At 39.9% G+C, this 23,515-nt stretch overlaps 1 protein-coding gene across 3 annotated transcripts in view; it reads left to right on the top strand.

The window, feature by feature from the left end:
- arid3a (AT-rich interaction domain 3A) overlaps positions 1 to 23,028 on the top strand; it is a 58,940-nt gene extending 35,912 nt beyond the window's left edge. For 2 of the 3 annotated variants that reach the window (XM_042484150.2, XM_088077614.1), the window contains exons 4-9: positions 8,572 to 8,644; positions 9,931 to 10,114; positions 11,165 to 11,412; positions 11,794 to 12,084; positions 13,620 to 13,709; positions 15,297 to 23,028. In XM_042484150.2, coding sequence (XP_042340084.1) covers positions 8,572 to 8,644; positions 9,931 to 10,114; positions 11,165 to 11,412; positions 11,794 to 12,084; positions 13,620 to 13,709; positions 15,297 to 15,451 — 1,041 coding nt within the window. In that variant the 3' untranslated portion in view covers positions 15,452 to 23,028. The remainder of the gene's footprint in view (positions 1 to 8,571; positions 8,645 to 9,930; positions 10,115 to 11,164; positions 11,413 to 11,793; positions 12,085 to 13,619; positions 13,710 to 15,296) is intronic. The other variant, XM_042484152.2, reaches the window with a different exon arrangement.
- The last annotated feature ends 487 nt before the right edge of the window (positions 23,029 to 23,515 follow it).

Raw genomic sequence — 23,515 nt, 5'->3', positions numbered from 1 at the left:
TCACCACAAGTTCTTTGATGTCTGTTTGGTGTGTCGGGTCTTAACTCTCCTTATCTAATGATGAGCAGCAGTGGCCAACATGACTTGACAAAAACAAGGCACAAATAAAAAGCGAAACTCAGTCCACATATGATCAAAGAGAGGAGACATCACAGCTCTGATTACAGTTGACCTCTGGAGAGTGTCGTGTAAACAGCAGCAAAACAACAACATGGGCTTCAGATTATTTATTTTTTTATCTAGTTTTCGAGCAGAACGGATAGATGAGAAAATCAGTGAGCTAAAATGTCTGAAGTAAGCCGGCTTGGTCTTTCAGGGTTCACTGGTGAAAGAAATGAAGACTCACTCTACATCTCTGTGTGTATTTCCTTTTCTAAAGAATTGTTTCAGTCTGCAAAAGTACTCTTATTTGATCATTTTGATCCGATGGATTTCAGTTCTCAAGTCATGAGCATGACATGTCATGCTCAGCAATACCTGCAAGTTTGTCCAAAAACCATAAACCAACATGGCCACTCTCCATGTCTCTCCTGCGCTACAATACACCATGTCGTGTGTTTTAGAAATTGGATGTAACTGTGTCTCGTGACTTTGACCTGCATCTTTTGATAAACAAAAATAAGAAATGTGACTGAAGTGTTTTGTGCCTTAAATAGTGAAGAGATTCAGCAGAATGTTCGGCTGTGTTAACGGCCCGTTCTGTTTATGACCTTACTGTGATGAAGGTAATCAGATAAGAGCTTCAACAGTCCGAGTTTTGCCTTCATTGCAGTTAAATTGAATTATGGGCTGACCCCACTCACTGGAATACACAGAAGAAACTGTGTTTTTTACTGAGGCCAAACTAAACGTAAAGCTGATGAGGCACTATTAAAAACTGGGATTCAATTTAGCTCTGATGTCATGTGATATCCACTCTGTTCGCTTTGTCTCACCTACAACATTGTCCTCCGAGACATCAATCACAGATATTTTTCAGTCTTCTTCAAAAAAATCTCATCATCCGTCACCTTAGGGACAAAGGTAAAGTACTGAAGCGAAGCTGTTCTGGTGGTTTTGTCTGCTTTGGTTCATTAATGACACTCACAACAAGCATTTGGCCTGGAACAATGCTGTGTTTTAATATAGCTGATCATGTGTTCATGAGCTGTGTCGAGACCTTCTCTCCCTGCTAACCATACATTCCCCTCCCCCACTGTCATATATAATGTGTTGTGTATTTAATGTGTGTGTGTGTGTGGGTTTTTTTCAGCTCTCTTTATGTTTACAGATCAGCTCTGTGAGAGTCCACCTCTCATCATCGTAGCAGGGTGAATTTGATGTTGTCAGTCGTGTTTAAAAGTGTAACACGCAGCCACCCTATATAAATGAGACACTAGCCTTTTTTCAGTTGAAATCACGCAGCACGACATGTAGAAAACAAGTTCATACTAATCTCTTTCATGAGAAGAAACAACTCAAGTACTTGGAATAATATGAAGTTGTGAAACTGGTCCTCTGGCAGTGGGTTAAAGGGATTTAGTCTCAGGGTGAACCTGGTTTCTGCTGCGTGCAACCACAGGAAAAATACAGACTTCCAATGAATAAAAGTGTGTGCAAAAAGGAGGACTAAATGCACCCCAAGATTATCACTCTTTACCAAAAAGAAAAACTAGGGCTGGCTGATAAATACATTTTTTTTAGTTATGATTTTGGCTTCCAACAATTATTAAAACAAGATAATTGGGATAAAATTGCAATCTGTTTCGCAGTTATGCTCTTGTTTTGTCTTGTGTTAAAAATCCAAGGCACCCACTTCTTGTACACCTGTATGCTTTCGCTCCTCCCTAAAAGCCCAAACTCTTTCTCAGCCAGACTGTGGCATATTAGTTCACCTTGAGCCTATTTTCAGTTAATTAATATTTGAATTAATTCTTCTAGAAAGTTTGACAAAGTCAATCAACAATCATGTTAAACAATTGTGATCTGATTATTAACCAAATAATTGTGAATTTGATTTTTGCAATAATGAAGCACCCTTTAAAAAAATGTTTTGTCATTTTAAAATTGAAAAGTGCTATAATAATCACATTCAAAGAATCAACTTGAGTCTTTTCTGTAGTTACCTGTAAAAACACAACCAAAGAGATCCACCCATTTCAGTATTAAAAACTAAAAATAGACCTGAACTAAATGGAGTTAACTTTCACATCATGTCAAACTTCTGACTGCATTGGAATTGTTTCAAAGAAAAGAGTTAAAATGCAGCTGCAGATCATGATGTCAAGCTGGTAAACTTTGACAGTGTGTTTGCGTGTACATGTTTGTGAGTGTCAGCCTGCACCTCAAGGTGATTGGCAGGTGTAAAGGAGCATTGAGACGATACCCTGCTCTCCTCTCAGTTTTGGTTTTCAGTTGCAAAGCCTCTATTATGTGCTATGTGACACTTGTGTGCTGCTGGGTAGCTAACTGCCATTTGCATTAACGTGAAGTGAACCCCTCCCCCCTCACACACACATACACCTCCACCCCCCTTTACAGTATCATCTACCACCACTTAATGACTGCAAAGCTGCTGCAACAGGCTGCTCTTCGGTTACTCATTATTTGTAGTATAAAACCACTTTGTTTTCTGCTGTGGTAATAATTTATCTGCAGATGGGCTGTCACTGACCTACATACACAGACAGGGCTGGAATCACACAGCAGTCAAACACTAAATACTTGTTCAAATGAGGCTGTGACGTCTGACGTCTTGACACTTCAGCAGCTAATCAGACAGCATTTGGCTCACTGTTACCATTTGTTTGTCACCATTTAGTTTGCGTCAACAAAAGATCTGTGTAATCTGTAATAATGGCTCCATTACTGGTTTGAGAGAGTGGAAAAAAGTTGTGAGTTTTGTTAATTTTTTGAAACCGTGCAGCCTGTTAAATGATCTGAATATTTAAAGACTTCTCATCAGCTCTGCTTTTTTAATGGGCTTTTTCGTTCTTCAGGGGTTATGGTAAAGGGGTGTTAACTGGCTCCCAGCGTTACCAGTTGGCCCAGTTTCTAGTCGTTTATCTCATTTCTGTCATTTAACTGAATAGCAGCACTTTATTCCTGTAGGGGCCCCTGCCCCTGTGCACATACTGCAGACATGAAAACCTATATAAGCACACCCACACCCACCTCGGCATGATAAAGGCTGTGTGTGTGATAAAGGCTGTGTGTGTGTGTGTGTGTGTGTGTGTGTGTGTGTGTGTGTGTGTGTGTGTGTGTGTGTGTGTAGGTGGGTGTAGGTGGCAGCATGGAAGTTGTAATGTGCATAAGGGTTATATACTGTGCATGGAGCTGAGAGAGACAAACAGAACAAGGGGGAAATTAATCGACTTTTAGGGAAAAATGATGAGACTGAGTAAATAGTAGATGAGTTAAAAGACAGAAAGTAAAAACACAGAGGAGAGAGATCATCGGGGATAAAAACACACACAGAAAAGACATAATGAGGGGTGGCAGTGGTCCTGCCGGTCGGACAGGATCCCGATTGGTCAGCTTTAGTCAGCCAGGTGTCCCACTCTGATGATGTCACTCCCTGACTCATAACAGCTACTGTATGGCTCTCCATAAAGCTGCGGATCCATTACCTGTTTCTGTCTGAGCTGCAGATTGACACGTTTACAGTGAATGTGCTGTGTGAAGAGTGATGTGTATATTTGCAGCCACTGGACAAACCCTTCATCTTGCTTTTTTCTTTAATTTTCTTTCTTTTCAAAACACAACTGTTGTTTTCCACCTGTTGTTTTACTTTCTTACATTGCATTAATCCAACTACTGACCTCATTCTAAATGAAACAATAGTTAGTAGAAACTGGTTCCACTACAAGCCACACTTGAGCCTCTGAAGCATGTTGCAGCATCAGTTTACCCCCCGCATTTAACTTCACACACCCTACCTGTCTGTCATGGTGCTAACATGTTTACCTTCTAGCAGTGTTGTCAGAATTTCTTTGCTACAAGCTGTTGTTGTTACAGATGTAGACAGATTTAGATGGCCGAATATGCTTCATTTAACACTTTGATTGTAGTATGTGGGAAACTGCAATTAAGTTATGAACTGATAAAGATTATTTAAAGGGACAGCTCACCCTAAAGTCAAAAATACAAATTTCCTTTTCCCTCTCGTGCTATTTATCAGTCAGAGTTATTTTGATGTCAGAGTTTTAGAGATGTCGGCTGTAGAGTTGTCTGCCCTCTCTCCATTATAATGGAATTAGATGCAAAAGAACACATTTAAAAAAACTCAACAACAATGTCTCTCTCTAGAACACATGACTTGGTTACTTGAGAAAAAAACAGAAAACAGTCCTTGTGAGCAGATTTATATGGGAACTTTTTTACTTTTTGCTGCACCACCCAACCATATCACAGCACAGAAGGAAGTGTGCATTTACTGCTAACGCACCTAGCACCACTGAGCCAGCTAATGTTACAGCTCAGCCTCATCTTTACATCTCACTCTTGCATGAGCCTCTTGTCCTTGAGTAGGTGCAAACTTCCTTCTGTGCGGTGATCGTATGAAAGAAAGAAAATAGTTCCTCCATAAAACTGCTCACAACAAGGTCTGCTGTTTTTTGGCGCTTTGATCACCATGTAGTTCCATTACATTAGAGAGAAGACAGACGTCTCTACAGCCGATATCACCAACACTCTGCAACTCACATCAAAACAATCTAGACTGATAAAAAGCACTACAGGTAAGAGTAAAAATATGTATTTTTGATGTTGGGGTGAAATGACCCTTCTAAACTTCACATAAATTATTAATTAATGAATCACTGGTAGACAAAAACAAAAGGCAACAGCCATGAGAATATAATGATATAGTCAAATGTTCATCCATACAAAGCAGGATACCGTGTTCATCTTTGTGTTAACAGCGAATGCTGAATGAGACTTGAAACTGGATATGTGATAGTGAGAGGGATACTGTGAGCGTGTTAACACTGTTCACACTTTACTGTCGTCGCCAGCTCTGTCAGATGGCAGGGAAATAGTGAAACCAGTCAACACATTTCAGCACTATAACACTGCTAAATGTTTTCAAATGGACAAAGATTTCTTTAAAAAGTCTCCAGATTTAATACTTCATCAGTGTGACGTGGAAACCTTTTTTATACAACATCTGGAGCGAAGCCTGGAATCTGAGCGTTAGCCTTGTTGTTTCCATGTGCCAGTGCTCACACTACGCCACGAGGGAAATATTTGTTTGTGCGATCAGGACAGATAGAGAGAGAAAGAAAGGGGGCAGAGAGCAAATAAAGGAACATGGGGGGATGGGAGTTGGGGGGCAATTTCCAAGATTTATGGTGCAGCACTTCACGAAATGCATGCATCCTGTAATTAAAACTCTCCCTTGCCTCCAGCAGGCCTGTACATTAGCCCGCACCCCCACCTCTATCCTCTCCAGTCCCCACCCCTCTGTTCCCCCTGCCCGCTAGATTATAAGATCTCATGGGCAGCTTGGTGTCACTAATGAGGGCTGAATGCCACAATAATGGGCAGCCTGGTCATGGTAAGGGGCCTCTGCTGTCACCAATGATACCAGCCTTCAGCTGGACGAGCCTTTCATTTTCATTTTCTCTGGCCCGGTGCTTTAAAGCAAAAGTAGGAATCAGTAAGTTCAGCTTGTTGTTTTATTTACCTTCACTTGTTGATGTGGGGGCAGAGTAGCAACTAAGTCAGAAATAATCTTTCAGTCAAATGTAAAATGAGCAGCAGTTCCTTCAAATGGACTCCTTGATAGAGTTTTTTAATCAGTGATGCAGCCAAAACATATGACAGGAGGGTAGAACTGAAAAGTCATGGAGATGCAACAATAAGTTAAATAAATCAGTTGGCTGATTGGCAGGGAACTACTTTGATATTTGATTTTAGTCCTATTTTAAGCAGAAATGGCCAAGGTTTTATTTGGACATATTTATGCACATATCAAATTTCAAGACTTACAGTAATACAAAGTTTGAAGTTGAAATGAACAAGTGAGAAAAAGTTTGTAATTACAAATTGAAATACATTACAAATCAATCAATTATGTGCTATAAATCTTTGCAAGTTATAGTCCTTTTCAGGTACTAAATAACGATAATGTAGATGTTGATCGTAGTGATGAAAGTAGGTTCTTTCAAAGATTATCTTGTTTTCAGTTTTTTTGGGGGGGGGGCTTTTTAAAACAAGCTTTTTAAACACGTCAGCTTTTTTAACATTTTGTAAAAGAACTAAACAATTACATTGAGGAAATAATCAGCTGATCTTGGAACCCATTCGCTATCGGTCTGACAGTGATAACCTCTGGGGGCAACAGCCAATATTACAGGCTGATCCAGTGTAGCAAGTGGATATCTGGGCTAAGACTTGCTCCTCGTGCCTCCTTGTGCCACACATTTAGACTAATCTCTATCTTCAAGAAGATATCTCCACTGGAATGCAGATCAATTAAAAAAAAAAAGCTAATTTAGCTAAATCATCACAAGATGAGAGCTGATGGGCTCTGAGACTGCATTTGGGCCAGTGTGTTACACCTCTCCACAGAAACTGTTTAACTGCTGCTCAAACATGACTGGTTAATACTACTCCTACTACAAATGGACTACCAATACCAAAACCTTGTCCTGTTGCCTAGAGATTCTGCATAATTATACAGATGTGTGTTTGGTTAATAAACAGAATAACTGATAATGAAAATAGTCATTAGTGGCAGCTCTGATAAACAAAAAAGTACTGTGATTTGTTTTTGTATGCAAAGCTGCAAATATTAACAGTTTTTTGTGCATTATTTGTACACATTTGATCTCAAAAGAACCAGAAAATATCAAAAAATGTCCATCTCATCTTCTCTGCTAAAGACGAGGGTGACATCTCAAAGTTGCCAGCAATCCAAAACACCAAAAGCCTTCAGTTTTTTTTCAAAGGGGCAAAATAAAGCTGCAAAACCCCCCAATACTAAGAGACTTGGACCACTGAAAGTTCAGCATTGATGGATGAATTGCTGCGGCTCTATTATGTGAATATTACGTGTGTAAGTCACGTAATTTGACGTCAATGCGATGTGCCATTTGCCTGCTTGCTGTGGGCTGTTGTCTGTTTAAAAACAATACCCTGCCTGTGTTTCACAACCTGCCCTTTCCAATGCTAGATTATGAAATTCCACGACCTCACATAGATACAGTGTGATATGTAGATGTAACTGTGAACCCCTCGATACTGAAACTGTACGGCTGCTTCCTCACCTATGAGAATCAAGTGAATGTCACATACACAGAGAGACCTCCAACAAGATATGTCTCTGTCACACTGGCATACTGGAAAAACAACCACAGGCTTCAATGGCCTCACTGTACTCCCCCGAGTCGGCGCCCCACTTTTACTGCTAACTTTCACCAAACTTTTCCAGAGCTCGGGGCCCCGCCAGCAGCTGGGCCCACATCAGGTTCTCATCAAGCCAGACTTTAACTTTCTCTGGCTGTCATCTCTTCTTATGATTCGAGGAGGACTCACTGGTTTCTCATATCATCATTAAAAAGTGATGAGAAGCTCACAGTCACAGCAGGAGCATTGACAAGACTTTTAACATTTTTTTCAAGACAAGCAAATGTCATGTTTTCTTTCAGCTGTTTGATGCACACACATTCTGCTCCTTGCTTTGCACATGTTAAAAGCCAAAAGCCACCACTACACAGAGATTACACCATCGGGCCGCAACTACCTACCTTCTTTATACCGCTCCTGCATTTTTACACAGAACCAAACGCTGACAGCATCATTACGCTCCAGTGTGTGATTATGCACCACGTAATGGCATCCTGCAATCAGAAGAGGCATGATGGGCGGGACATGTAACACAACTGCATCTGCCTTTTGACATATACTGTATGTGTCGGCAGTGCTTTCTAAACAATAACAGACCTAACATGTCAATCACAATATACCTTCTCAGTTATATGGCAGCTGATCTCGTGAGTAAGAAGCTCCCGAATCTCATTGTTTTCCCAGTTTGCGAACATTTATGACCACTGTTCGTCTTCTTTCAAATAGCTGCTTATTGCTGTCACCTACTTTTTAAATTTCCCGTGGTGTTGTTTCCAACATAATATGTAATCAAAACGTCATACCTCTGTACCCATCATCATGTCACATTTTAGACAGACCTCATTTTGGCGCTGTTGCTCTGTCCATTTCCGGCTCAGAGGCAAGACAATTCTGTCCCCCCTTTCCACTATAGGACTTTCTGTACAGAACTGCAAGATGGCATTAAGTCGTGATATTCCCACCTTGTACAGGCAGTGTAAATGCGGCTTAAGTCAGAAAAGAAAATTAAAAGATCCTCCAGCCTAATTGTGTGTTGAAGCACTGATAAGTGATCCAAATGTTTTATTTTCTGTCTGCTATATGATGCATTACAGTGTATTCAGATTAGTTTTATGACAGCAGACAACTAGGTCTTTTTCTTTTTTCTTTGGTATTCTTAAACTGGATATCAAATTGTTTTTGTTTTGGCTATGCAATAATAAGTTGTTGCTTGATCTGTCTCTTTCATCTTTCTCTCTACAGCTGTATGAACTGGATAGAGACCCAAAGAGAAAAGAGTTTCTAGATGACCTCTTCAGCTTCATGCAAAAAAGAGGTATGTTTCAGTGTGTGTGTGTGTGTGTGTGTGTGTGTGTGTGTGTGTGTGTTTGTACACTAAACACTACATTTGCTCTAACTCATTGAGGTACACCTATGTCCATTCAGAGTCTTATCTTGCCATATTGTACTCGTCGCTTTATCTCCAGTCGGTGTCATACAGGCACTCTTAATAGTTGACTCTGTGACATATGACACAGCAGCGTCTTCTCATCTTTCACTCACATGGGTGGGGTCTTTATTCAGTTCCGAGATGATTGCTCTATGGTTGCGCAGCCCCTTGTCGTTCCCAGGCTATAACAAGAAGGGACACATCGTATCAATACCTGGGAGTGGATTGGTTTACCTTCCCATCCTGCTGCTTATCCACACAGCCCTGCTCACAAGTCTAACACACACACACACACACTGACTCAGCCACCGTGCAGGATGACACACACAGTGTGCAAACACACGAAACTGCAAACCGAGCCAAAAGAAATCCAGTTTGTCTTCATCCGAACAACTCATCATCACACTTAGGAAACTTATTGTCTAATATTCTATTTGCATGTAATGGGTGCGCAAATGCCCCACGGCTCATTTCACATCGGTCTCAGACGCATTTAATTTGTCAAGTTGATTTATTGCTGCTTTATTCAGATCCACGGGGCCAGTGACTGACATGAGAGACATCTGACATGTGCTCACAACTGAAAAACCAATGTGAAATGTTTACAGTGTCAGAACCAGCAGGGATGGGCAGATTTGCCCAGCCCCAACTGAGAATGTGAGAGTGCCATCTGCAGGTCATACAGACAACTGAGGCTTCACGATTGTGTTTGGGATCATTATGTTTAAGGGGAGACACTACAGGTGAAAAGGGGAAAAAATAACTCAGAAAAAAACACAAAACTTCTGCAGTTGATTACTACTCCTACCTATATTATCTCGCCCTCATTAGAGTCTAAGCTTGTTTATTTTCATGCAAATTTGATGGACTTGCATTGAAGCTGTGTGTATTGTCAAAGTTAGAAAAAAAAACATTAAAATATGCTCCAGCCTTATTGTCTGAAGAGGCAAAAGGATAGCTGAAGCAAGGTGGTGAGTGAACAATAATTATATCACAGCACAATCATCATCATCAGCTTAAAGCTCTTTTCATACATGTGTCAAACCCCAGCAAGCATGTTTCTGTCAATATAAAAAGAAGTCTCCTGCCATGACAGCGTTTTTTTATCTCTATGTTGACCTTTCCTCTGTGTGTGTGTGTTTGTGTGTGTGTGTGTGTGCGTGTTATTACAGGAACCCCAGTGAATCGTATTCCCATCATGGCCAAGCAGGTCCTGGATCTGTACATGCTCTACCGGCTGGTGACAGAGAAGGGTGGCCTGGTGGAGGTCATCAACAAGAAGCTGTGGAGGGAGATCACCAAGGGACTCAACCTGCCTACCTCAATCACCAGTGCAGCCTTCACCCTCCGCACACAGTCAGTACACACACACAAACACACACACAGACACAGTAGTGTGATCACACCTACAGTTTTTTTATATTTATTTCACACTGTATTTATTCACACTGTAGGTTACAAGCCACAAGAACCTGTGAACAAAACTAACCAGAAGTTAATTTATGGACAGTTTTGATTCCTGTTGTTGTTTAGAGTAGAGATAAATAACACAACTGATTTGAGTTTCCATGTTAGTCAGCCATTACTACTACTACTACTACTTCTACTACTACTTCTAGCATGTGGAGCTGCTGGCTATCAAATGTCAACAGCCATTTCGTTTGACCAATTAACCCCTGTGTTTGAACTCACTTCCTGTAGTAGGTTCGGACTGCAGCATGTTCTCACTCCTAATTAGCTGCACTGCAGATCCCATCTTAGGAGAATGAGACCTGGATTTTCAAAATCTTGTTCCATTACTAAGTTCATTCTTCCATCACTCAGTAACTTGTATGGTCGAGAGCCAGCATGTTTTACTGTAGCTAGTGATCTTCTGGAGACACTAACCAGGTTTTAAAAGGGGAACCACACCAGTTTAGCATTGTCCATCCATAATGTTTGTGAACTTGTTGAAAACAGAGGCCAAGACATCCTAAATTTAAGTGCCCAGTTTAGGTGAAACTCAAAAACAATAGATCCTACACATTCCATAATGCATCCTCATAGTGTCGTCATTAGACCCTCCCTGCAGGTTGGTGTTCATTCCGCTTAAAATTTGTTACATAGGATTTTTTTTTTTAAATTATCATCTTTAAGCACAATCGTGATGATATTGCATTATGTTTATTTAGCTGATACTTTTATCCAAAGTGACTCGCAAAAAGTGCATTCAGCCATGTGGGTACAACAACGGCAATACCCAGAATACCCCTTTAGGTTTAAAGATGCCCACACAAAACAGTTTTGTTTAAGTTTTGTATTTTAGTTTAAGAAACTTATTGAAATTTTCAGCAGTGGGTTAAAGCTCAGAACATCCCTGTGTTAACAGCCCTTTAATGAAATAAAAATACATTGTCTTCCTGTCAGATACATGAAGTACTTGTACCCATACGAATGTGATAAGAGGGCCTTGAGCAACCCCAATGAGCTCCAGGCAGCCATCGACAGTAATCGGCGGGAGGGCCGACGACAGAGCTTTGGCAGCTCCCTCTTCACCTACTCGCCCAACGGGACTCCCACCATGCTCTCCTCACCGAAGCTCCCCTCGGCCAGTGTGGGCCTGACGGTGGGCACCAACGGGGCCTCGCTTACCCCTGTTCAGAAGATCAAGAAAGGTGAGGTTTTTGCTCACATCGCATCGAGTACTTTGAAGACTTGGAAATAAGAAAGAGGTTGTTTTGAGTCATCAGAGCATTTAATGACAGACTTTTGATTTTGCATTCTTTTTTTTATATTTTTTGAAATTGTTATAAATATTGTGTTAAAACTTGCCTGCAACATTTTCAAATAAATATATCAATCCTTCTTATAACTGGAGATAGATCCTCTGTGAAGTCAGAAGGATGTTACAAAACCTTGAATTTCAAAACAATATATTTACTACCACAAAGCTGTTTTTCAATCAGTGTGGTCCAAGAGGAACATAATTTACATCATGACTGAACAACATCGTTTTCCATTGTATTTGTGTAAAGTTTCCCTTTCTCTCCGGCCAGAAGAGGAGGGAGGCCAGCCGCTGCCGGGGCTCGGTGTGGCTCGTCTGCCAGCAGGGGCCTTGGCAGGTCACTCGGTGGCTGCCGTGCAGGCAGCGGCAGCTCAAGCAGCGATGGCGGCTCAGGTGGCAGCTCTGGAGCAGCTGAGGGACAAACTGGAAGCTGGCGAGCCACCAGAGAAGAAGATGGCGCTGCCGGCCGAGGAGCACCAACGACTGTTGCAGAGAGCACTGCAACACAACCTGCTTGCCATGACCGCTCAGTTACCCATGAACATCCGCATCAATAACCAAGGTACCGAATACGCAGTTGAGTTTCTGATATATTGTCAACAAAACAACCAGTGATATTTTTACATCAGATCGAGAAGCCTGCACTCCCTGTGGGTTCAAATCAGTTTCACTTCAATTTTATTTATAAAGCCCAATATCACAAATCACAATTTGCCTCAGAGGGCTTTACAGCGTACAACATCTCTATGTCCTTAGATCCTCTCAGCAGATGAGGGAAAACTCCCCCAAAATAATCCCTTCCATTTTTTAATAAACAAAAAAGTGTTAACCAGCTTTCTTACATCTGAACATGGATGAAGATTTTGAGAGAGAAGCAGGGGACATGCCCTCCTCAGTACTGAGAACATGTAATAAAAAAGAATTAAAGTACCACGACTTTTATTTTAACAAAAAATAATAATAATTTAATTCATTAATTGATGCAGAAAAGGTTCATATTGTTGCATTAAATTCACTAGAATGCAGGAATTTAAGTGTTTGATGCCTAAAATTTTCTGGTGAAACAAACCCAACCCCTTGCATCTGAGACTCAAAAGGTCCAACTAAAGTGTGGCTTTTCAGACATAAGAAAGCTAATTTTGTGACCAGATTGATTTGAAATTCAACCGTAATTTTCAAATCTATGACCTATGACTACTGCTTTGATGGAAGTAGGTCTCCTCCTTAGTCTGACAATATAAATCATATTTTTTATCTCTGTTGAATTTCAGCAAATTAATAGTTGGCCACCTGTTTCCAACCGAGTAAAAGGCTGCAGTAAATAGAACAGGGTCATTTGGTTCAAGAGACATCAATATATGCATATCATTCACATAAAAATAAAATTTTGGTGTGTAGTGTAAATCCATACTCCATAATCAATCGGCACAAAGTACAGTCTTGCAGAAGAAGAAGATGATGAAATCTGCCATAATGAAAAAATGCATATCAGTATTAACAAATCACATCTGCTGTGAGCATCACTGTGGATTTCTCTTTAATTATTTTACCCCAAAATTTACACAAACTGGATTTCACCCACCTCTTCCTGGCAACATCTCGAGACATTCTTGTCATCTCAACACAAACCACAACACCCAACAGTGAGGAAGTAACCCACAGCAGGCCTATAGGTTGACCTGCTTAGCTTATAGAAGCAGCTTCATATATTACATCTGTGTGTGTGTGTGTGTGTGTGTGTGTGAGAGAGAGAGAGAGAGAGAGAGAGTGAGAGAGAGCAGGGGATTCCCTTCTGCGAGTAGACACTTTGATCTTATAGCAAAGCGTATCTTGGTTGTTGTCTATCTGATTGAACACGCAGCCTGTTTCTCAGTACTGACAATACAGGTGAGTTCAGAGAAATGCTGGACGTTTTCTGAAAATTCACACAGAATTGTTTGTGCTGTGAGAAAGTATTGTGTTCATGAGTTGCTCTTTTGGTTTGTAGATTATTAAGGGAGAGGTTGACGTGTCTCAAAGACATTTTGTAGTCCCTATCCTGAATAAAAGTGCAGTTTTGTTAACAAAGCTCTCCTTTGTGGTTTGTTTTCCTTATAGAGGGCAGGCAGGACTCTGCCCTGAATCTCACCACCAACGGCACAAGCAGCATTAGCATGTCAGTGGAGCTCAATGGAGTGGTGTATACTGGTGAGTATCACCTGTGTGGAATAGGAAGTCTAACTGATCACCTCCTTTCTTCTCAGGAAATATGTATGTTAATTTATAATCAGGAACTCTCCTTTATTCTTATCTCATTTTTATCAGTGTTCCATTTCATGTCTTACCGAAACTTAGCTTAGCTTAGCATAAAGACTGGAAACAGGGGGAAACCGGTAGCCTGGTTTCTTTTTAGCTTTGTGAAAAGAACAGTTTATGGTTTTAGGTAGGGAGACCAGTACTAGCCAATCACAGCACACCAGGGCAGAACTAGCCAAAAACCAGACCCCCAAGAAGTGCACTGGGCTTTGAAGCCAATTTTCATATAGGCCAAACAGTGTAATTACACTGTCATCCTCTGGGGCCCAACAATGGGAATGATTGGATTCAAAAAATGGTAGGGAAAAACAAGAAAAAATCCAAGGCACTCTTTTCAAACAATTAAAATGCCTTTCTTATCACAGCACGATCATGCAAACCTTTAAAAAAAAACTTTGACGCATTTTCGGCATCAAGCCTTCATCAGGAAGTCAAGCATGACTATGCTGTGATAAGAAAGGCATTTAGAAGAGAGTGCCTTGGAGTTTTTCTTGTTTTTCAAGAAATTTCCATTGACTTATATGGCAAAAGAGAAGCCTATTATTTAGTGAAAAAAATGTCCTAGCAAGACATGACTTGTTTTACCATCAGGATTTGATCCATTCGGTTCGAAAACATTTGTAAAGTAAAGGAGAGCTGCACAATTTAATCATTTCATCCCCACTAAAGTAAGTGTAGCGTCAGACCAGAGTGGTCAGACTTGGCCGGTGGATGTCACAAGTGCGCTTGCTCTATGGTCACACAGTGCGGATCATCTGGGTGATTTTATATACAGCAGTTGAACTTGTTTGGCTTCATGCGCCCCAGGGGAACTTTCACAGGAATGAACGGGGCCCTGCTTTCAATGCTGTATCCAGTTCTCCTTATACATCCATGGGCAAAACACACTCAAGGTAAAAAAAAATCAAGGAGGTTCAAAACAGGAGAACTCACAGGCTCAAATACGTCACATTTTTGAGGTACAACACACAGAAATCTGGTGTGCATTTGCCGAAAGGCTCAATAGCTGGCGCTCTATCAAAGAACAAAAAAGTCTGTAATAAAAGACAATAAGCAAATACTTTCTTTATGCACACACTCCATTGTACAGCTTATTGGACACTATTGATTAGAGTGTGCCTAAAAGTTTGAGCGCTTACTCCAAGCTCCCATGGGGTCAAAGAGTGTGTCCCAGCCTCTTTTGAACAGCCTTGTAAAAAATAAGGAAGACCTGGAAATGTTGACCAATCACAGCAGACCGCGCTTTTTAGGAAGGGGATCTTAATGAGATAGGTGCTAAAACGAAGGGTTTAAGAGGAACATAAAGTGGGTTTTTTTTACCTTTAAGTATTTAACATTTTCTAGCAGAAACCCAAACTATACATATGAACCTGAAAATGAGCATACTAGATCCCCTTTAAGTTTTATTTCACAACTGAGATGAAATTTAACAGCCACACTGTGTTCTAACATGATTTTTTGGGTTCTTTTCATGTCTAGGGGTTCTTTTTGCTCAGGCAGCAGGAGGGTCGGCCTTGTCCGGTGCCCCTGGATCGTCCGTCTCTAACAAGGCGGTCAGCAGTCGTGTCGTACCACAGCAGCAGCAGCAGAACACACCTACCTCAACCTCAGCCTCCAGCAACCCGTTGTCTTAACAAACCCCCAGCCTTTTTTCTTTATTTTTTTTAAGTACCACGCTAAGTAAAGCCAAAAATCAACCTCATTTTCTACATAATCTATGCCAAAAGAGAAGAACCATTAACTGTACAGAAAGACACAAACTGAAACTCAGATCACTTGAAGTACACTATCTCAGGTTTTCTCTCACCAACTCACCTCTTTTGTTCTTCATAGCCAAAATAATTTCGGAAAAAAAAGAATATCTCAACTGAGAGCCAGTATATGCTAAACAAATATGTATGCACAACCTGTGAATTATTTATTTCCGCATAAATGTACAGATTATTGGAGAACAAAAGAGAAGGTAATAACTTGGAAGGGTAATGCACTGTTTACACACACAAAAACAGCTACTGATTGACAGCGATGTTTTATCCTCTAGGGGAGAGATTTTTTAAATTTTATTTTACCTTTTCATGTTATTAGTGTCATTATTGTTATTCTCTTCACTGTGTTTTATCATTTAAATCTTTAACAATCCTCTCACTGCAGGAAAAAAAAATTATATATTTAGAATTCTATATAAAAAAAAAGAAAATATGAATATCCTCTATTTTTAATCAGAAAAGCTTTAAAGGTATATGTTGTTTCGTCAGGGCATATAACAATTTACCGTTGTGACCTCATTTTGTGTAAAACCTTATTCACATGGCAGCCATTTTGGATCTCTGTTTGAAAGGGTCCAGTGCAGGTGTGCGCTCCTGTTGTGTGCAGAGATACACATGATATCACTGCTGCATATGCTCCAGTGAAACTCAAATGTAAAACAAACTGGAGAATCTGCGAGAATATTGGTTTGCCTTTTCATACATTTGATACATTATTGATCGCTACATACTTGGTAGAAGCAAATTAGCTGTAATGCTACATAGCTGATGAATTCAAGCAGTTGTTGTTCTTCCTGAGATAGCTGGCTTATTTTGTTCTCCTCACCTGCTTGTTGACAGAAGGCCAGTTCAGTGCATACCCGTGCCCATCTTGCTGGTCGTTTGTCAAGCGTTGTGTTCAAAATGGCTGTTTTGTAAGCATAAGGTCAGTCGTGCAGGTGGGAAAATGAACTAAAGCCTTACATGAGGGGTTTTTTTCCCCCCCTTGCCGCACTTCTACACGCTGGACCTTCTGAGCCTCAGAGGTGTACACACCGACTGTTGCCGTTTGGGGCTCAGATTGTATGTGAATAATATACGATTGTTCTCAGGTGTCCAATCTGCTCATCGCTTTGTACAATATCGTGACAGAGCAATGCTTTTCAACATCTTTCTCTGTGGGAAGATCGATTTTAATTTTTTTTTTCTAACTTGGCCTTCTAGTGGAGTGATTGTCTTAAGGTCAGATGCATGCCTGTATTTGTAGATAAAACCCTTCAGCGATCAGGAGTGAGGTAGGAAACATGTGATTTCCTGTCTTAAAGGGATAGTTCTGAGTTTTTAAAGTGCGGTTGTATGGGGGTACTTACCCATAGTCAGTAGATTACAAACCGTACATGTCTGTTGGCATGCCCCAATTTGGAGAAGCAGGCTAGAGTGTGACACAGAAGCTAAGCAATGTGCTGCTGTGGATGGGAGTCATCTACAAAATGTATTTTAGCTTGCCTTCCCTAGCTTTCTTCACCTTTACATCAGACAGCCCATTTCAGTACAGAAGCTGTTAACACCTTCAGTTCCCTATCTATCCTCTTGTGAAAGCCACCAGACTCCACTGAGAAAAACGTAATTTTTCCTCACTGAACACACATACTGCTGGTCTACCACTGTTTCAATACGTTAATGTTATTGTGTGACTGTGGTGAATCCAGGCTAACCCTTTTAAACATCAGTCACACAATAACACGTCAAACTAAACTGTTGAGGGCAGCCGTAGACCAGCAGCTCCTGCACTCAGCGATGTTACATTTCTGTTTGTCTTTGGAGTCTGGCTCTAAAGAGAGTGATATAACAGCTTCATATTCCATCTGGAAATCACTGTCTGACATTAAGGATAAGCAGTGAAAATATTCAAAATATAGGGTACGCTTGAAGTGATTGATTTTTTCAAGTGTGACTTTGTTTAGGTAGCTAAAATATGTTCTGTTGCTGACCCCCATCCACAGCAGTAGATTGCTTAGCTTTCATGTCAAACTCCAGCCTGTTTGTTCAAACTGAGGGCGTGCCGACTAACATCTACTGTTTGTAACATACGGTCTGCGTGAGGTACCCCAAACAGCCCCACTTCAAAAAATATCTGAACTATCTCTTTAAATTCACAGGTGCTGTGTATTTACTAAACCCTTGTCACTGTGGAGACACATGGACAATCAGGTGTCAGGAGATGCTTTCTGAGCTTCAGGAGAAGTTCTTCAGCTCATATCTGACAATTTGTTTTGTATGATAGATGACAGATGCTTTTGTTTTTTGTTTCAGCTTTGTGTTTTGCATGACTTTAGTGCTTCTTCTGATCCAAGTGCTTCTTATCCTGAGCTGCGACAAGGACCGGTCTCCTTGAGACCGGCTGTCAAGGATATTACAGAGAATGTCTTGTGATCCTCTCACTGTTTTTAGATGTTGCTTAACTGGAGCTTTTGACAATGTGATCTCAGATGTAGCTGCGGCTGAGCAGTCACTTGTGTCTTCTTGTTTGTACGAGCATGTGCTGCAGGTAGTTATAACAAGTAGAGATAATTCATGTGTAGTCGTGTTTCTGTAGATCAATCATTCAGCTTTTTGAACTTAAACCCATGTTACCTTTCTGGACTGTTAAAGATTGTTACTCTACTCCCTCCCGACCCGACCCCTACGCAAAGCAGCCTCATTCCTACTGACGTTAGGAAGAAAATCAGGCTTTGTATGTGGGTTCTGTTCTGAGGCCTTAACACAGCATGATATGAGCAGAGAGCAAGCAGTACCTCGGTCTAATCAGTTTTTACTGTTCCAGTCAAATATCACCAGATGGCCGTCGCCGCTTTGATTCTGGACGAGCCTCTTGGTGGGAAATCACCACCAGCTGCTACACAAACACCGGTCAGTTTTGAAAAGTTCTCTTTATACGCGGACAGCCAACAACTCTCATTCAAAGAAGCATTCAGTCATTAAATGCTCCTCACTGTCCAGCTCCACTTCCTAGAAAGAAAAGTGAGGCTTTAGTTGAATTTTTAAAAGTTTGTCAGAGGCTCAGTGGGAAGCAGAGACAGGATATCAGTGTTTGAGTTGTATCCCTATAGAATTGAAAACTGCAGTGTTTTTTAAGCGAGAAGCAAGTAATAAAGCCAACTAGAGCTACAACAAGAAGTCAACTAATCAATCAACAGAAAAATAATGGTCAACTTATCAATTAATTGTTTGTAATTTTTCATTTAAAAATATTTTTAAAAATGTGTTTTTAGCCTTGCTTATATGGAGATTTTTTTGATATTCTCTTTTGTATAGTATTGAACTGAATAGATTTGGGTTTTGGTCTGATAAAGGTTGGCAATCCGTAAACTGCGGCTAGTCTAGCATTACTTATAAACACGAGCTCTTTGGCTCCGACCACCAACGTTAAACTCAACTGATTCAATACTTTTAATGCCCAAGAAACATTTGCAGTAGAAATATTACAGATGTAATAGAGAAGCGTGTAATAACATATGGGATTCATTTCGTCATTAGGGGAAGAGAAAGTTGTTTTGCAGATGTTGCTTCAGTCCAACAGACTTATCAACCGTTTTGTCTTTTGTAATTTGAATGGCATTCATGCAGTTTGATGCTGTCTGGTTTCGAGACTCTCAGCTTTGTTTTATTTGTTATAGAGAATTTCATGTATGCAGTGAGGAGCTGAGGGAACATGTTAAACAGTCAGTGCCCTCTGGCTGCCTCCTTACTGTAGGCAGTTGAGTCATTTTGAGAGTCGTGTGCAGTTATGACGTACATCTTTATCCACACAATTATACAGTATGGCAAAATTTATTGAATAACAGTCATCTTGAAACTTCAGTGACTTCAAGGTCTTTTTATTGTGATCTGGGTCTTATTGTTGCAGTTTTGGCAACAGCATTCATTAACCATTCAAACAGAGCTGTTGTCTTATTTATATGGTATATGTAAGGTGGAGCATAAAATAGATTTTTCAAGTCCAGGAACAAGGATAAAATGACCCTGTATAAGGCTATCTCACCAGCTAGCCTTGAGTTAGTTCAGCGCTAAATTTCATAAATTACGATGCGAACAGATTTTTTTACTCCGTCAGTTTGATGACGCACAGAAAGCCCTTCATGTCTCTCTCTGTATGAATAGCAGATGTCACAGTCGCTTGTAATGACTGACAATCAAATTGAGACACACTGTGGCTGAAAGCATTAGTGTGTGGGGGGGAGGGGGCTGCTGGAGAAAGCAAAATTCAATCAATAATGATCTAAAGGATCAACATTGCTTTTTTAGATTTGACCCTGTGACCTTTTGGCCCCTGAGGCAACGTTTAAGCACCTGCCCCCTCCAGCAGATCCATGTTTATCATATATATCTATTGACCGGCTCTGTGAGATATTTACATTAACAGTGGAGGTACTGCAGCTCTCTCTCGCTCTCTTTCAGTATGTGCATGGCAGCATCTTCAGGGAAGGTTCTTAATTGCGTGGTAGCGACAATCAGGAGATGTTATGTCAACACTGTATACCTCCAAACACTCTGACATCCCTTCGACCACAATCACACCCGAATTCTACCTCAATGAAGCTTTGGCAGATTTTCTTTTCTTAAGGCACAACAGACTGTTAGAGGTCATATTCATGCAGGATAACCTCATCAAAAATGCTGTTGATAAAGACTTTTCCATGAAAGAGATTGTAATACCACAGACAATCAGATACCGACTTTAGTAATGCAAAGGGAACCAGAGCTGTTGAGGGTTCAAAGTCTTAACAAGAGCTCCCCTCAGTGGAAGGTTTTTGTTACGACGCACAATCAGTTCCTAAATGGAAACGCAAAAATGTCTGATGTCTCTTTAATGTCATTCAGTCTGAACATTAACTGCAAAAAATCCATATTTTCAGTGTTCATATCTTCATATCCTTCCAGTGTTTTCAGAGTGTTGTCCTCATTAAGCTGACAAAGCCTCTTCAGATCATCACGGCACACTAAATGATTCGCTGAAATCAAACTGTTAAAGGCATTTACTTACAGAATTCATTAACGTATTGAAAACCATAAACAATCGTGTCTTGCTCGTTTTATTGTAGCTGTAGTCAGGCATCTTCCTCCATATTTTGAGAAACATTGTAGCAATGTAGCTCAGAAAAATGTATCAGTGGGTTTTGGTTCAGAATGGTATTTTTTTCTGAACGCCACCAGCTGTTTTTTATGTGTCTGTAGCGTCTGTAACTGCTTTGTTTTCATCATTAGATTACACAATGTTGGACAAGACTTCTGCAGTTCTCTTTTTTTGTCAAAGTTACATTATTGTTGTGTGGTAATGCAGTTTAAAAGCTTGGGTTGTTTTCAAAAGTCTGCTTGTTTGGTGCATTTATGTGCTGTTGTACAGTTCGGAAAACAGTGACTCAGCCACACTCAAATTGTTGTCTTTTTTTTTTTTTTTAACTTTTTATATATTTATTTTTCAGTTACTATTACACTGAACAGAATCCATAACAAAACCACATTAATGACAAAAATGAGATCAATATAGGACATTTTTCAAAACAGATGTTACAGAGTGCTTCACGAGACAACGAATGAGGTAACTATAGAATAACTGTGGAAAAATAAGGTCATGAAACATACATATTAATATATATGTATGGATGAATACATGCATCAACATAAACACAAATGGCTGTGTGCATATATATATTACATATATGTGTATTTGAACTTTTTTGTTTTAGACTGGCTGAGAACACAGCTCTTCTCTTCAACCCCTTCTCTTGTATGAAGTCCATTTTCTCCCGCGTTGTTCAGGGTCTTGGCTTTAGTCATGAGATGATGAGTCAGTTTTTCCATGGAGCTTACTTTTTTTGCATTGTCAGTCTCTGTCCTGCCTTTTTACATGCAAGTATCAGGATTTTGAAGCGATAGATATCCTTCTTTTGAATTATGTCATTGGGTCTGGTACACAGTTCAGGTGTCTCTGGAAATCTTGTAAAATCTCAAAAATCTGAATAACCCTGTCCCAGAATGTTTGTATTTTTATACATGTGATTGACATCTGTCTGTCCACACTGTCTCCAGCATTTATCCACTTGTTAAAATTTTATGTGAGGTGTGTTAATAAAAAGAAAAGGCAGATTTTTTTTTCACATTCATAATGCAAAACACATTTTGTTTGTCTTACAGTTTGATTCCCTCACAACATAAGGTTGTAAATGTACCTTTCAGGGCCTTCAGATTCTCTTGTGGTTTGCTCGCTCGCTCTATGTCATAACTTTCAAGTATTTTACCTTGAAATATTGCTGCTTTTACTCCCACCAGAGCCGTAGCTAAAGAACCTTCTGAAACCTTACTAGATCCAGAGTGTCTTGCATGGAAAATTGACTCCTGTTCCCACATGTTGCCGACATGGAAATCCTGCTGGAACATTTACGAGTTAAGGTGCATGTGGGGTTTCGGGGCTTTTGACTGAACTTCACCACTGACTTTACCTCCATCAGGGGGACTGTGGACAAGGAAAGTGAAAAATAACAAGATGCCTTCTGCTGTGACAATTGTTGTATTAATCTGTATTACTAAGATTCATTAAATAGAATATTTCTGAAGTATGGCTTTTGGGGGCTATGCATTATATCATGTTCTTTTTTTTGTTGTTGTTTTTGCTCTTTCTATGCTTTTTTAAAAATGGAAATGCTGTAGCAACCCTGGCACACAGAGATTACACTTAGAGCAAATTTATTAGTGACATGATGATTAATGTGATGATGATTTTAGGGAGGCATGTGATGTACTTGTGGACTTCACGTGTCTTCACGTTAACTTCAGATTTGAAACAAAGCTCTTGTCTCATACAGCTTCTCAGGAAAATCTACCTCTACCTCCAGTTTGATGCATTTAACACAATTCAGGTTACAGTTTTGGTGGGTACACAAAGAGGGCGTTAAAGTGGGCACCAGGGTCTGAAATGAGCTCCAATATACCAGTATATTGTATTGAGGTGTATTTATATCATTATTTTTTGCTGGGAACACAGTGAATTACTCTCAGCAGATATTTGTATCACCCTGGTAGGTGACTGAGAGGTTTGTTTTGGACTCTGGGGTGTCTCTCTCTGTCTCTCTGTCTCTCTCTCTGTGTTACAGGTTCGTAACACTTCTGCCATGTAGTTTATTTGAGCATCAACAGGGAACCTCTAGCTCTACAAGTGCTACTTATAGTACCACTGTTGGTACTGTGAGTCATTTTTTAGTCTTTTTTGATGAATGGGATGTTTCCCGGTAATCACGGTAACAGTGAAGTGGCAGTGGGCAATGCAACTGTTTTTTTTCTTTTTGTTTTTCTTTTCTTTGTTTTTGAAGGGTGAAGAGCTAATCTTGCCTATTTACTCAATATGTGTTTGTGTGAATACTTTTATTTTGAATCTGAAATGAATAAAATATCATCTTTCTTAAATGTCACCAGAGTTTGGAGTGTTTTCTTTGTGTATTCTAAGATAAATTAGTAAACAATATGCATTCTTCTCTTTTTAATTGGCTAGCTAAACAGAGTATTTAAGTGTGTTCAACATTTACTCAGTAACATTGATGCTGGCACCAAAAGGCACTTAAAGATCCATCTAGGTCTTTTAACAAACTATTTTAGTTAACTATAGGGCTGTAAATAACTATTTTCATTGTCAATCAATCTGCCCCTTATTTTCTTAATTAATTGATTAGTTGTTTGGCCTACATGTAAAAAAATTTTTTAAAAAGGTGAAAAATGTCAATCATTGCTTCTCAAAGCCTAAGATAACTAATGCTGGAGCCAGAGAATTTTTACTTTTTTCCTTAAAAAATGGCTCACTAAGTTGATTATCAAATTATTTTGTGATTAATTTGATATTTGACAACTAATCAGTTATTCAATTTATCGTTGAAGCTCTAGCTAAGAGTGCCAAAACATCTG

This window comes from Plectropomus leopardus, chromosome 5 (genome assembly GCF_026936395.1).
Source record: "Plectropomus leopardus strain MGB_pleo_1.0 chromosome 5, ASM2693639v1, whole genome shotgun sequence".
Classification (NCBI taxonomy): Eukaryota; Metazoa; Chordata; class Actinopteri; order Perciformes; family Serranidae; genus Plectropomus; species Plectropomus leopardus.
This window is presented reverse-complemented; position numbering and strand designations above follow the sequence as displayed.